The sequence below is a fragment of the Colletotrichum scovillei genome (assembly GCF_011075155.1).
Source record: "Colletotrichum scovillei strain TJNH1 chromosome Unknown Contig00001, whole genome shotgun sequence".
In the NCBI taxonomy this organism is placed as follows: domain Eukaryota; kingdom Fungi; phylum Ascomycota; class Sordariomycetes; order Glomerellales; family Glomerellaceae; genus Colletotrichum; species Colletotrichum scovillei.
The window spans coordinates 3,521,781-3,536,867 of NW_023336259.1; the positions used below are offsets into that span (position 1 = coordinate 3,521,781).

Below are 15,087 nucleotides of genomic sequence, written 5' to 3' on the forward strand. Positions count from 1 at the left end.
GCAAAGCTGCTGCGGGTGCTCACGGCAACATGAACAGGGCGGGATTGTCGTTAAGAAATATACTTGGAGGTGGAACGGGTGAATGGCAGTTTTAGGGGACGGATGGAAATGTTTGGGATTGACAAATACGCTTTGGGTCAACGAAGATGCTTGGAAATAACAAATTCACCGTGAGTCAACGAACATGTTTGGGATCACTGAACACAGGGAGCAATGAGGAATGGTTGACTATTCTAGACTTCTAACTTCATCAATGAGGAACAAAGACATTAGCAGGAAAATCCCAAGAGACTTTGCACCTATGATCAAAGCAAGCATCCAGGCCGTAAAGACGGACCCCAAGAACCAAGTAACGAGCATATCACAAAAAAACACCCCAAAGACCCCCCTTTCAGCTCCCTACTCTTCATCTCCCGAGCTTCTTCACTGACATGAAGCCGTAAGCCAACTCAGATTCTTGAGAGGGAACAAGATCACTTCACCAAACCTTCAAGACTCTTCTTTATGAAATGTAACGTCAACTTCGGACTTGAATAACCACCGTTCCTATACACGGTATCTTTACAATACGTACACTACCCCAAACACGCCAATAAATGACTTCGGTATCATGTGTAACAACAAAACGAAAGGCCCTAAACAAAACAAAGCTGCCAGCCCCCAAGCTACTCCTTCCCTCACCGTTGGCCAACCCCCATGCCATGGTCCCGAGTGTATATATATATGTTTAAACCTCCCGTATGTGAACCCAGCCCAGCCCAGCCCAGCCCAGCCCAACTCCTCCCTACCCGGCCACCCCATCCATCCCTCGGCCGAAAACACCTTCCAAAGTAATTCCAAACACGCTATGCCGCCCTAATAGCCAGACGCCTAAAGCCAGGTTCTAGCAATGCACGAAATGCGAGCCATTCGCTCGTGTGGGGGGAATCATAATAAGACAGAGAAAAGAGAAAAGGAAAAAGAGAATGATGGTATAGACAAAACAGGAAAAAAAGAAGAGAGACGAAATCAGTCTCGAAGTTCCACGCCGACCTCCTGGTGGACGAGCCTCAACACCCACGAGGCCTCCGAGGCGCTGGAACACTGGAAACACCACTTCTTGACCGAGCCGGCGGCGCCACCCGTCTTGGGCGCCACGCCGATCTCGCCCCTCTCATCGCGGATCTCCTCCCAGATACCGCAGATGATGCCTCGACTGCCCATAGGAGTGAAGCAGCCGCTGCCCAGCACGGCATCGAGGATGATGCGCGCCTTGTCTGATTTCTTGGGCATGGTTGTAACCGTGACGCGCTTTTCGAGGCCGTGGTTTGCGCGTAGGTCTTGGTGCCAGCCCGGCGGCGGGCGGCGAATCTGGATGATGCAGTTGCCGTAGTCCTCCCACTTGTTGGAGCTGACAAGCAGGTGTAGGCGAATCTTGATATTGTCGGATGACAGAGGACTGCGGATAGAGTTGGAGTACATGCTGATCGATGGTGAGCGGGGGTAGCCATCAGATGACGAGCCAGATCCGTAGAGGCTGTTGTTGTTGGAGGAATGGCCCTGCTTGTCGATAGACGAGCGGGCAATGTTGAAAGCGTTGCCTTGCGTGAGTCTCTTGAGGAAGCTCGTGGCAGACAGACTCGACGAGGGGGTGCTTCCCTCTTGCGATTGGGATGGAGCGCGGGTCGATGCGCGATAGCTGTTTTTGCGTCCGAACCAGCTGCGACGACGACTGCTGTTGTCCTCGGTATCTTCTGAGGGTCTCTGGCCGAATGACTGATAGCGTGCCTCGTTCTCGAGCTGGATAAACTTTTGGTTGTTGAGGCGGGCATGGTGAACGGCCATGTACAAATTGTAGCATTCCGTAGCCGATGGGCAACGGAAACGGAAGTTGCCTCCACCGATATCCTTGTTCTTGCAGTTGTCCTTGACGGCTGAGCGGATTTCCAGGTCGACAACGGTAGACTGGCGGAGGAGGACGAGAGGCGTAAGCTCGAGAGACACAAGAGGGATGTCGGGTTCTCCTCCGGGGCTCATGACTAGAGAGTAGCCCTCAATGACACCGGCTGTCACCTGAATGGAGCAGGGCTCCAGGGAAATGTCCTTCCACTGGCCCTTCTTCTCGTTCCAGTACGAGATGGAAGCAATGTATTTGGTGTAGTTCTCCGAGGCACTCATTTTACGGCCGTGAAGACCGGCTTGCGACGCCGAGTTGGACGGCGTCAGGCTGCACACCGACTCGGAGACCATGGACTCTTGAACGAATGACTGCGAAATCATGGACTCTTGCTTGAAGGAGTCGATAAACTCCTCTCTCTCGCGCTCCCGTTCTTCGCGCGGCTGGTGCTCGGGCTCTCTAATGCTGAAGCCAACCTCAGTCTCGGGGATGTCATCGTCAAAGTCATCTTCGGACTCGGATGACGTGTAGTCGGATTCTGTCTCTGTCTCGCTTTCTGAGAGGTCGGTCTCTGTGACGGACCGAGTCGTATCGGATGATTCTTCAGAAGGCAGATACTCGTGCTTCAGAGGTGAGGATCCCCTACGCTTCACACGGGAGCCGCCAAGATCGACAGGTGGCGACAGCTTGGGGGGCTTGGGGCTCAAAGAGCGGTGGATGGGAGGAGGAGGAGCGCCGTCCGCGCGGTAGGGGGTCGTGTTGGGCGCAGCCCTGTGTCTGTCCTCCTCATCGTACGAGTCTTGTGTAGGGGTTCTGTCTGGAGAGGGACTGCGGCGGATGGGAGTGGTCGGCATGCTTGAGCCGCGGTTGTGGTAGCGACTAGAAACCGATCGCTTGGGCGCGTATGGCTCTGGAGATGACAAGTCTCTCGATGATGATCCGTGCAACTTGCCGCCCACAGGGATATCGGTACGGTGCTGCGGTGAGTCGGGGAGGCTCTCTTCAGTGACAACCGGCAGTCGCTCCTTTGGTGGCATGGGCGACGTGCCAACGATGTCGAGCCAGTCTTCCACTTGGTCATTGTTGTCTGTGACGAGGCTCAGCAGCTCGTACCAGTGCCTTCCGTTGTGGGAGCCCGACACCATAAGAACGAGCTCGAATTTTGCGTCACCACGGCGGGCTGAGATCACAGTCATGGGCATGGGCGGGAAGAGGAGCCATGTACGGCGGCCGCTGCCAGTCTCACGGATGAGCAGGTCGCCCTTGTCATTGTTCGCGCCAGGGAGGTCGCGGTGGATGAGTTCGACCTGGCACTCGAGGCGCTGTCCATTGGAGTGCGCGAGACTGAGCGAGAAAAGGTCCTTTGCGCTGACCTGCCGCTTGGGGTCGATCTTGACGGCTTCCATCGGTGCGAGTGTCCGGAGATTACGGATTCTGCTCGTGTCGGTGTTGATGGCGTCCTCGTCAGCCAGCCGCGCAGACTCTTCCCTGTGGCGACGCTTGGCCTTCTCTTGCAACATATCGTAGTCGCCAACCAGTGCAAGGGTATCGTACGAGCCGACAGCGGCATGAAGGCCCTGCTTTGCGTTAGTGAAGCTCGTTTCAATGCAGTGGGAAATAGTACCTTGGTGAGCTTTGCAAGAGTCCGGATGCGAAGCAATGGCCGTTTTAACAAATGCGCAACGTCGACTCTCTCTCCGTCTTCGTTAACGACGTCGCCTTCGGCGTTGCGCGGGAGTGCGCCGATGAGGGAATCCTCGTCGTCGAGGCGATCGGCAGCAGGAGCCAGGTTGACGACGAGATCTTGGAATCCAAGGCGCCACGCGTCCAGGTAGCTATCGTATATGGGAGAGGCGGTGTGCAGCCAGGAAATGAGCCGATCGATATCCGTATGAGATGCCCTCTTATGGGCAGTCTTTAGTTTTTCCAGTGCAACTCCCATGTTGACGACGGATTTTGACATGCTGTTTGCCTTGCGGCCAGGGGATTCGGGGCCGAAGAGATCGACGGCACTGGCCGAGCCCTCGTGAAGAACAGTAGAGAGGAGGACGGGGACTACGCCGTCGACCAGTGTCTTGAGCTCCCGCTGGTACAAGTTCTCGTCATCTGTGAACTCCTTCATGAGGTCCTTTGTTGTAACCGTGTCTGGACGAGCATTGGCTCTTCGTACGCTGGCAGCCTTTCTTACGCTCGCCCTAGGTTTGATGCTCCGGAGGCTACCTGGCACCTGGCTTTCGTCTGGCAAAGACAGAACTGACACGAGATCAGAGTGTTTAGTCAGCCTTCTCTTGAGACCTGATTTATTGCTCCGCCGCCGCGAAACGTTGCTTCTCGTAAGCCCAGTAGTCTGCGTGATGGTGGTTTCGGACAATACCGATGTCATGTCCGAATCATAGGTGCTATGAGTGTCGGCAGACCCGAGAATCGTGGACAGCTCGTGTACGCCGTTCGTTGGCGGCTTCCGGCGGGGTGCCACCGAGGACTCATCATCATACGTCCAATCGTCGGTAAATGTTCGATCAGAGTAGGTCCGGCTAGATCCAGACGAGCGGCGGCGCATGGTTCGCCTGGATTCGTCATCTTCCCCGGGACTATCATATTCCTGATCCAGCTCCAGCTTTCGCTCTTCTTCGCTAATGTACTTGGAAGGCGGCGTTTGGTGGCCGGTGGACTCTCCCCTGAAGGCCTCCTTGAGGATCTCGCGGAACGGCTTCTTGACTGACTTGGCGGGCGACGGCGAGCTTCTCGTAGCTGCTCTCCGGCGAAGGCCAGCAGCGCCAGCAGAAGTTGGTGTCTTTGGCTTTTCCTTGGGCTTTTCCTCGACATTCCTAGGTGCCACATTTTCGTCATTCTCGGTTGACGCGCTCAGGTCGGTCGAAGATAGGGTTGACTCTGTCCAATCCGTTGATTGTGTAGTCTGAGTCATGTCGGTTGTTTGTGTTGTCTGGGTGGACTCGGTGAGCCCAGTGGATTCCGAAAGCTCAGTCTGAGTCGGAAGGGAAGGCTTCCGCTGACGGGGTTCGGCCGATGACCGTCTACGGGTGTCTTGCGTCTTTGTCTTCTCGACGGGCTTGCTCTCGGACGCTTTCCTCTTGGGGGCCGGCGCGGGTGACTCCTCCTTCTTCGCTGGCTCGTCGACGAAGGGATCGACCGTCCCGTTGAGCCATTTCTCAATACTGGGAGGCTGGTTGGCGACGGGCTGCCTTGGAGGCTCAACGGCGTCGTGCAGGATCTTCTTGCCGCCGGTGACCACCTTCTTGAGCACATCGGCAGCCTTGAAGCTGGGATTGCGCTGTGCCTTTTGCCTCGTCTTGTTGAGAGGCAAATCTAGCTCACTGAAAGCAGAGAATCCCACGGGAATGTCTGCTAGGGGCTTCGCACCCGGGGCGCTGGTGAGCGAGCTTGGCGCAAGATCCGAGTTGTCCAGCCCTGTCTTGACTGCTGATTCCGAGGTGCTGACCCAGGACTTGTCATCTGACGGTGGAGGCGCCTTCTTCTTGTGGCTCACTTTGCGAGCTTTTGACGGTTTCCGCGTTGGTGTTGCCGGCACACTAGACTCGGCATCTTCTGTGACCTCGATGGCGGTCTCGTCCTCTTCAACCACCACGATCTCGTCCGCCGACTCGTGCCTCGCGCTGCCCCCGCGACTACGCTCGCGGGATTTGGCGCCCGTGCTTTGTGGCCTCGGTGTCTTGACGCCAGACCCTTCCGATGCTGGTGTCTTTAGTGGCCTGACGCGGATTCCGTCATCATCGAGCTTCTTCGTTCGTATCGGCGTAACTCTGATGCCGTCGTCGTCCATCGCCTTCTTTGGCAACGTGGCTTGTCTCTCTTGAAGCTCCTTGAGTCTTGCCTGTATCCTGCTGCCGTCGAGCGAGTCTGTTGATTTTGCAGCCCGGTGTTGCTTGACCGGTGGCGGATCTGGCATTTCCACCTTTGCTACCCAGTCCTGGATCTTTTTGGAGATGGGTGCTTGGATGGGTGTCTTTTGCACGAACCCCTTTGGCAAAGGGCTTGGGGTGGGACTTGGGCTGGCGTCTTTGGTTCTCGGCGATTTCGCTCTCGTGGGGCTCTTCTTTCTCTTCTGCGCCATCCAATGGTCGTCGCTGACGACTCGCTTCTTGGGTGCCAGCTTGGCGTCTCCGCCGGGGAGGTCCTCGACGGTCTCGTCCTTTTCGTCGGCCGGGCCGTCATTGTGTACTTCGATCTTTGGGGTCGACATTTTCGGCGCCGACATTCTCTTCTGCCGCAACTTGATGCGAACGCGGTCCTCTTCGGTGACGCTCTCCGTGTCACCCGGGAAGGCCAGCTCGGTAGGCTCGCTGGGGGGTGCCAGGGGATCAGCCGAGGCCATGGCTGCGGCATTCGTCTTTTGCCATTTGTTCACGCGCTCCCTGACGCCGCCGGGCTGTTGTACTTTTGCGACGGCGGCCTGCCGCATTTCGGCTCTCAGCTCGGCCTTGACAGCATCCAGACTCATTCTTCGCTTGCGTTCGGCGGCGACACGCTGTGGAGAAGGGCGTCCTCTGAGAAAGTCGGCGAGCAGAGTCGGGGGTTCTGGTGGTTTCTTCATGGTTGCTGCGCGGGGGCGGGCAGGGACGGCCTTGGGAGTCGTGGGCGGCGCATTGCTTTCTTTGGCGGCGGGAGTGGAGGGTTTTGTGATTGCTGCTGCTGCTGCCGCCGCCGGTGCAGCATCCGGCGATGCTTTCTCGTCGGGAGGTTTGGGAGACATTGTCTACACAGGCAAAAGGTTCAGTCAGCAACAGTAACGAGACCAGTCTGCGGGTAAGCGGTGGACAGGTACGAGTTGGTGTCGTACAGGTGCGTCCCCCCCTCTCTCTTTCCTTTGGGTGAGGTAACGAGCAACAAGGTTGGAAGGACTGACTTAGGTGAGATGCATGCTGCCGCTTAAGGTTGAATGATCTGCTGCGTTCCTATGGGCGCATGTGGCAGAGTTGGAAAGTGAAGGTTGTTGTTGACAGCTGAGGGGTTGCAAGCGGGAGCGCAAATGGAAGCCAGACGTCAGAGTGATGTGTGTGAGATAGAGGCGAGGGCGAGGCTGTATGTCGGTAAGACGGAGAAGAGGCCGACTTTGCAGGCCGTGTAGGTAGACGTTGGTTGGATGATGATAGGTGAGTTGAGGTGAGGTGAGGCACGCAAAACAAAAGGGAGCAGCTCGACAGACAATCCCGTTGTATGTGTGTGATGAAGTCTGTGACTTTGTGTATGTATGTACGAATTAAGGTAGAGACGGTAGAGACAGCGCATATCAAAGCAGACAAGACTTTTCGACTTCTCGTCGAGGAACAGCCCGGGCAGGGCAGGATGGAGGATGGAGGAGCAGTTGGTCCAATCGATGGCTTCGTTGAGCTGGCACTGCCGGAGTAACCAGTGGATGTTGACGCCGGAGCTTAGACATAAACAAACCGACACAGGTGGGGCTGTCCCTATAGAGTACGTACCCTTTACAAGGTTTAGCGGGCTATCAGGTAGAGTTGGTGCCCTCTAGCACAGACATCCCGGCTAGGAGCCAATCAGAGGACATACAGAGGAGTTCAAGGCAGCTGAGGGTTCCAGACCAAGTTCGACATCAGGGACATCAGGCGCAATCCGCAAGAAAAAAACAAGACTTGGTGTCAATGGGAAGCATCGGGACGTGGGTAGGTGAGGTAGCATCAATGCAAGGATTCTTGTTCGCCCTGTCTTCCTTGCTGCCGCTGTGCTGCTGTGCTGCATGTGCTTTCCAGGAAACTCATGTGAATCTGTCACTCTCTCCATCCACACACAGCAAGTTTACTTACCAGGCTTACGCATACTGATATCGTCGGTCTGTCGCTCCCAAATCTCCCCGAGGCTACCAATCTCCCCTGGCGAATTCTAAGGTGGACTATCCGTCCTCATGGAATCCCGCCCCGTCTATCATTTCCCGCCTTGTGCAAGTGAGTAATCTCTCACCTCTAAAGCCCTCGCCTCACGGACTCCAATCCCCTCGCCTAGCCCCTCGCTTCTGCCAGCTAGATCGGATCTCGGATGTTGAAAACCAAGACCCCTTTCACAAATCACCCCTCAACACTCTCAAGTGAGTTGTCGTATGAGAAAGAAAAAACCCCACCATCATTCCCCTTGATCGACGAACCAGGGAAAAGAAGCGAACGACATTCGACTCCGTAATTGCTGCCAATGCTTGCCAACAAATGCAGCTCGTCGGGCATAGATACAGACAAAAAACACGAAGCCAGCTCACTCTGACTCGAATTCAGAAACGAATACGTGTTGTTGTCTTGCTCACAAATTCAAATCTTATTCGAATTCATGACTGCCAGGCAACACGACGACAACGGGGGCATCCTTGAAACTGTGGTTGATAGGTAAGTATACTCCGTAGAGTCCGTACGAAGCGCATGTTTATCATCCTCGCCCCATGTCGCCGTCGTTGTCACTGCCAAACTGTCAGCGGGGGAGGGGGAAGAGCATTGACGCCGCCTCATCTTCTCAACAGGGGCCCCTTGAATTCGGGATATGCAACCCGTTTGTTTACTCGCGATAACAACTTTCTCATATAGCACAAAAATCAAGGTCTCGACTTGATTCCCCCACGGTCTTTTCCAAAATCTCATTCCGAATTTCCCATCTTTTCACTTTCGTTATTATACCCATAGTCTTACAGGTCCGAAACCAAGGCAGCCAAACCACAATGCCCTGTTTTCCCATCCAATAACGCAAAATCGCTACCAAACCACGCACCCATACACAGTGAACATCACAGCGCCCGCGGAATGTCTCGGGCGTATCGCATAGTGTAGCAGCGAAGAAGCCATACGGGCCCCGAACATCACGAGGTCTCTCCCGCCCGCCGCCCAGTCGCACGTGGTGTGGGACCGCCCTCCTCCTCCTCCTCCTCCTCCTCGCCCTTCCGAGTTCCCTCCCTCCCTGTAGAGACTCGAGACTCTTGAAAGTGAGACCTTGCTCCTCCGCAAGACCTCCCGCAGGACCTTGTTTTATCCAGCTCGAGGCTACCGCGTGGGGCCCGCGATCGAGATCTAACATCACACAGCAAAAAAAAAAAGTACGATTCCCCCTAAACCTTGATTTTCTTCGATTCTCATTCCCCCGCCAAATACCATCATGCGAGAAAGTATACCTTGATTTTCTGCGAGAAATTCGAGAAGCGTGTGAGCGGTTGCTCTGCGTTTAGTGTATCACCATCACCACCACCACCACTCTTTTCCCCTCTCGCCTTGCCATTCGCCTTATCTGCAAGCAGACTCAGCTGCTCAAACTAAGAGAGCCGTCAGTCACGCAACGTCCTGCATCTTTCTTGTCACCCGTCAAACTTCATCAACCGCGCAGTAGGCATGCACACCTCACACTAGAGACGAAAGCATGAAGGTTGCGAAAAAGTGTAGATCAGGGTTTTTTTATTCCGCCCTTCATAGCGGTTGCTTCCAATTATGCACCTAAAAATCTGTGTGTGTGTCTGTGCCCCGAATTCCCATATGCCCCCCCTCCAAAGATGCCCGTGTGCCACATCCTTCGGAAAAAGATGGAAGAAATGCTCCAAGACCCAAATTACCATCCAAAATGACGGGCATTGTGCAAAACTCCCATACACCCATGCATGCTGTTAGAAATAACCCCCTACCAGAGGGCGGCGTATACCGAAAGAGAGGAAGGAAATGAAGATGGGAAAGTAAAAAGTGACGATAAACCTCCCAATGCAGATAGAATATGCTTTACCCCAGAAACGCCGTGAAATGCTGTAATGCTTGTACCAGTCGCTCACTCCAAAGAGGGCAACAGGAACCGGACCTTCTTCTTCGCCTTCGCAGCCTGTACGTCTCCGCTCTTGGCTGGACACGCCGCCGCGTCTTCCTCCCTCTCGTCGTCCTCCATGTCGCTCACGGCGCCGACGCTGCTTCCCATCTCGCTCAGGAGCACCTCCTCCGTCTCCTCCTCAATAGACCAGACGTCCGGGCTCGGCTCGCGCCAGACATGCTGCGGTCGATGGTGCCGGTACGACGTCGTCCTCTGCCGGCCCCGCCCACCGCCCGGTCGCACGGGTGCTCGGCCCCGGGTAGGCGGGAACGACGACGGCGAGAGAAGCACGTTGTTGTCCAACGGTGATTGCTTAGAAGGGCGGGACTTTGACTTGGCCATGGACTTGAGGCCGTCGATGGCGAAGTCGCGCAGACTAAAGGGGATCATGAACCCGTGCGGCGCGAAGCGAATGTAGTCTTCCTCCTCGTCGTCCGTGTCCGGCGTGGCTAGGTCCGAGAGGTCGGGTACAGGCGGCGACTTGCTGCGGCCCTTTGACTTGTCCAGGCCGTCCAGGCTTGAGGGGCTCACGCTGCGGACAATCTCGCGCTCGCTGTCGTCTTCGATGCCGGCGTCAAAGTCCATCATGGTCATGTCGTCCTCGTCATCATCCTCCAGGTCAGGCGCGGGTGTGAGGAAGTAGGTCAAGGGGTCCTCGTCAATGTCGTCGAGAGATGGGTAGTCCTTGGGAATTGTAGGGGCGAGGCGCACCAGAGTTGGTGGCCATGAGTCTCGCCGTGAGGGTGTCTTTGGTGTTTGAGGCATCGCGCCGGTTGTTTGTTGAATTGGTAGTAGTTGTGTGTTGGTCTTGATAGTTGCGGAAATAGGCGTCTGAACAGTAAAATCACTGACAAGACGAGTTAGGTCCTCGCCGGTCTGCGCCGGCTCAAAAGTATACCAAACGAAAGTGGCAAGTAGCTTGATCTTGTCTGTGGTTTCAGCAATGATGTGATGCTGTAAAACGTGACAGACCGAGGTGAAGGAACACGAGCTGGAGACGAGGCGGTGTACTCGTACTTATATGTTTCCATCGCAGCCTCAGCCAGGCAGAGGATGTGCAAGGCGGACGTTATCCGACACTGCCTTCACCTACCCACCCACACACGCAAGCACGCACGCACACCGACAAGGTTGCAGGCTGGCTGGTGATTCGGCTCAGTCACGTTAACCCAGCCAAGAGCTGCCTTGTATGGCTGGAAGATGGTGGTCACCAGTGCCCATTGCCCAGTGCAGAGGTCTCAATATCGCGGGGCAGCCAGCCACCATCAACCCCCACGTGAAAGAGGCCTATGAGGAGCGTGACTCCTCACCCGCCATGAGTGTCTGGGAAAAAGCTGTGCAGTGTCTCCAAATGGCCGGGGTGCAGCCAGAAGCAGAGATACGCATCCGGAAATGGTGGTAAGCTGAGGCACCGGGCTGGGATTCGTATTGAAATCTATCCCAATTCCTGGCAGACCGCAAGGAAATCCGGTCTTTTGGTTGCTTCGCGTTCCTCCGTGTGGGTGTGTCGACCGGCGCGCGACTACCGCGGCTTATATGAATAAGCTGAGACAGATTTGCAACCACCACACGTATTGGTTGGAGGCCGAGTCAGGCAGATGACTACCTTGCCCACCATAGCGCCAACCGAACGTGCCGATTCCCTCAGTGTGCAAAACCACCGTCGCTTGACCGGTGCGCATTTTCGAGGCCATGAACCTGCAAGCAAGGAATGTGCAAGACAGCTGTCGACTAGACTGGCCAAGGGACAAGTTTTTGATCGCCCTCCCACGCTTGCTAGAGCGGCTGGCGTACCTTGCATGACGCCTCCAAGTGGCGCATTTGAGTCAGCTCGACAGACCGGCCTCACACCGCACTGCAGATTGGACAAAAGGCAGCCAAATTCCGATGATTCCTCGGTGAAGTCGGGAGCCTTTGCTGCTCGCACCCTCGCTTCGGCCAGTCACCCATCCGAATCCTGCACCACCCTCAGCCTCAGAAATGGAAGATCGCCACGGTGCATGAACCGCTGCGAGATGGGCATGCAGCACACTCGTCTTTCGGCTATGAGGCCTCTGACCTCTCCAACCTTCCTGACTTCTCCGAGAAACCCCCCGAAACTTTGCGAAATACGAAGCAGCTCAAATGAGGCCCGTATTCAAGTGGAAATGTCGATAGTTTGTCCGAATAACCCTGGTTCCTTTCCAAGGTCCTGTCTTGACTTAAAAACAAGTCAGCTGGTTCACCGACTGTGTACACATTGCGTCATGACTTGGATTTGACAAGAGCGGACGAACATCTCCTAGAACCGTAGCCGCTGCCATCCCATGAGGCCTGAATCACGGCTCGAAAAATGAAGTCGGGCAGCGGGCCGTGATAAGAACGTGACTGGTTTGTGGGTCGTCGTGCTGGTATCAGCCCGCCGCGCAAAGGCGCTTACTGGGAGAGGCCGGCTGTTTGGGAAAGGCTGGATGGATCGTGTGACACCAGGCTGCCCTACTTATCCTAAGATGGTGAGTAATCGACCCGCAAGGCAGTGAAACTGGACTATTGTCTGCGCCAGCTTACCTTACCTAGCTGCTATTCCCACGTAAGAACGCCATCCAGAGTCTCGGGACGTTGAGATGGAGGGAGGGCTGGTCGCGCATCCAACGAAAATGCGGAGATAAGGCTTGGGGGTCGTGGGAGTGTGTGACAAATTTCGAGTTACCTCGCAAAAGACTGCTGACTGGGAAGATGGACGCTTCCGAGGCATTCCATCAGATACTGGCGCCATCAATTAGCGGTGAAGGCATCAGCAGGAATGCCAGGCCCCATTGTGAAATTTGACAGATGGGAAACCCGCCGTCTCAATTCGTCTTCTTGCCATGGTCCGTGGCGTGAGTCGACTACCGTATGCTTCGAGGCTGATCTAAGCAATAGGATCGTGGTGGTTGCGCCGATATCTGTAGGTTGGTTGGTTGGTCGGTAGATAGGCATGTAAGGTAAGGTAGGGACCGAAAATGGGCTGGCTGCTCAGCTTGGAATTCCAAAGAGGAAGATCCGGGGGAGGCGAAAATACATACCTTCTTACCTTGCCCAGCAGACCCCGGATCGCCAAAGAATGCAGGAGCTTGGGCCAGCCGCCGCGGCCGTTGCTTCCTTCCCCGCGAAGTTCCAGAATCAGCACGTGACCCACTTGCCAGCCGGGGGCCGGGGCGGGCAGGTGCTGGGGCGGCCGCAGGGCAGGAGATGGGGCAGGAGGATGCCTGCTCTTTCCATCCCAAGTAAAGCGAACTTCAGCTTTGTTCCAACGTCAAAGATCCAATTCATCCAACGACACCTCATCATCTCAGAGTATTGTCGAGTCAGGTAACGCTCGTCAAATTCCTTTCTATCCGACTTCTTGTTGCTCTTCGCGCCCATCACCTTCCCCTGGGCGTTCTGCCGTCAACCTCTAGTCTCCGCAGCTAAGGCGCACGGCCTTGGCCTACCGTCAAGCTCCCGCTGTCCAAGTTTGTTTGTACAACACATCTCAAGTTCTCTCACAGCTCGACTGGTCGTCTGTTGCGCAACTGATCATCTATTGCGCATTCATCATGCTCGTCAAACTTGAAAATACAAAGTCGGCAGCGGCCAGGTCTATGCTGCTCCGCCTAGTGAGCCAGAACGTCCGGTACGCAACGACGAAACCCACTCCCAATGAGAAACCGTGGAGCTTTCGGGGTCCGAAACTCTGCAATCAGTTGGACTTCCTTACGACTGGCCATGAGTCAGCATTCATCTGTCTGCAAGAAGTCCTCTACTCTCAACTCGAAGACATCCAGTCTTACCTCGGTCCTGCCTGGGGACATATAGGTCTCGGTCGTGATGACGGCAAGCGAGGTGGCGAATTCTCACCAGTATTCTACCAGGTTGGACGTTGGCAGTGCGAGCGGAATGAAACTTTTTGGTTGAGCAAGACACCAGAAAAGCCATCTAGAGGATGGGATGCCGTACTGAACCGTGTTGTCACCGTCGGGGAGTTTCTCGATAAACAGACAGACTCGCGTGTCGTTGTCATGAGTACGCACTTCGATCATATAGGGGTTGTCGCTCGAGAGCAGAGCGCCAAACTGCTTCTCAACGTTGCCCGAGAGTGGAGCAAAGGAGCAAACGGAAAACCTCCGACAACCGTCCTGCTTGCGGGTGACTTTAACAGTACCCCGGATGATAATGCCTACAAGACAATGGTGGCGCCGGGGTCAGGCATGGTCGATGTCTCAACTCAGGTTCCTAAAGCGAAGCGATACGGGAACGAAATCACGTACACGTCGTTTGACGAGCCGGACGAGGAACCGAAGAGAATAGACTTTTTGTTTGTGAAGGATCCGAGCCCGGCAACCATCAAGACATTTGGCGTGCTCTCGAACAAGTTCGATGACGGCGTTTATCTGTCTGACCATAGGCCGGTTGTCGCCGACGTTGAGATTCCTGTCTTACGAACGGCCAGCAATATCTTCTGAAACAATACACCACGTCAATCGTGGCTTGGATTCAAAATCATGGATCCCCGTGCAACGTCACGCAAATCGGCGGCGTAGAAGAGGCAGATCTGGACCTGCTCGAGTCTCCGAGACAAGCTCCCTGCATCTCCGGCATTCCAAGGTCTCAACGTCAAGTGAAATCGACTGGCGTGCAGGAGCTGGACAACCGCTCAGCATCGAGTGATAAGGTCTCGCAGCAACAGGCCATCGGGAAGTCGATGTACACGGCCAACGACGAGTGGCGTTGCGTCATTCTAAGCCTCCAAAGTCAGTCGATATGGCGTTCGCATACGGTACGATCACAACGGTATTACCATCCGGAAGCGCTGCGTATTATATCGTATACGTTTGTCCTATCTCTGCCACACGGCTTCAATGCGGCAGGCTATGCCACGTTCTACCTACCACTGTGGCGCGTTGGGATCGCTTTCAACGGTGGCGTTGAGGGATTATGCCTCAAGCGAAAAGGCGGTGTGGCTCTGAGATGGTGTCGAGTTCCTCGCTCCACAACCAACAACCGCCTATCGATCCGTCCGCCTCGGATATATCGACTTGTCAGTCCATCGCGTCTTTGCAGCAGCGTCCGCTCTCGGCTTCATGCATCTCGAGCGTGCAAGAGTGGCATATCGGACAAATGGCGGGCTCGCCATACTAGATAATTTGCAAAATTGCTAAACCAATGCAACCGTGGCGTGCATCAGATCTGAAGATTTGAATGGATACATACACTTGAAGACGTTCGTCATAACCGTTCCGCGGCCTCCGCATTTCTAATCACACAAACTATGCTTCTCTGCATACAATTCGTAATGACGATGTCTTTGACTGTGGTCGTTGACCGTACGGCAGCTCTGCACAAAACACAAAGAGACTCAAACGTTAATGGACGGAGAGACTAAAATGCGAACGAGC

General features: G+C 55.1%; 3 protein-coding genes across 3 annotated transcripts; 1 reads left to right on the forward strand and 2 right to left on the reverse strand.

The window, feature by feature from the left end:
* Positions 1 to 806: 806 nt before the first annotated feature.
* Positions 807 to 7,243, reverse strand: HER10_EVM0007372 (uncharacterized protein). The gene is made up of 2 exons (XM_035476930.1): positions 3,501 to 7,243; positions 807 to 3,453 (listed from the first exon to the last, which is right to left on the reverse strand). Exons 1-2 carry the CDS (start codon positions 6,606 to 6,608, stop codon positions 1,009 to 1,011), a joined length of 5,553 nt encoding a protein of 1,850 aa, XP_035338548.1. The 5' UTR covers positions 6,609 to 7,243; the 3' UTR covers positions 807 to 1,008.
* Positions 7,244 to 9,320: 2,077 nt separating this feature from the next.
* On the reverse strand, positions 9,321 to 14,581 carry HER10_EVM0012443 (uncharacterized protein). The gene has a single exon (XM_035481839.1). It carries the CDS (start codon positions 10,454 to 10,456, stop codon positions 9,656 to 9,658), a length of 801 nt encoding a protein of 266 aa, XP_035339007.1. The 5' UTR covers positions 10,457 to 14,581; the 3' UTR covers positions 9,321 to 9,655.
* HER10_EVM0007112 (endonuclease/Exonuclease/phosphatase) lies at positions 13,249 to 14,154 on the forward strand (the record flags this gene model as incomplete). Its single annotated transcript, XM_035476678.1, has 1 exon — positions 13,249 to 14,154. The coding sequence occupies one exon, from the start codon at positions 13,249 to 13,251 to the stop codon at positions 14,152 to 14,154; it is 906 nt and encodes a 301-aa protein (XP_035338525.1).
* Positions 14,582 to 15,087: the final 506 nt, after the last annotated feature.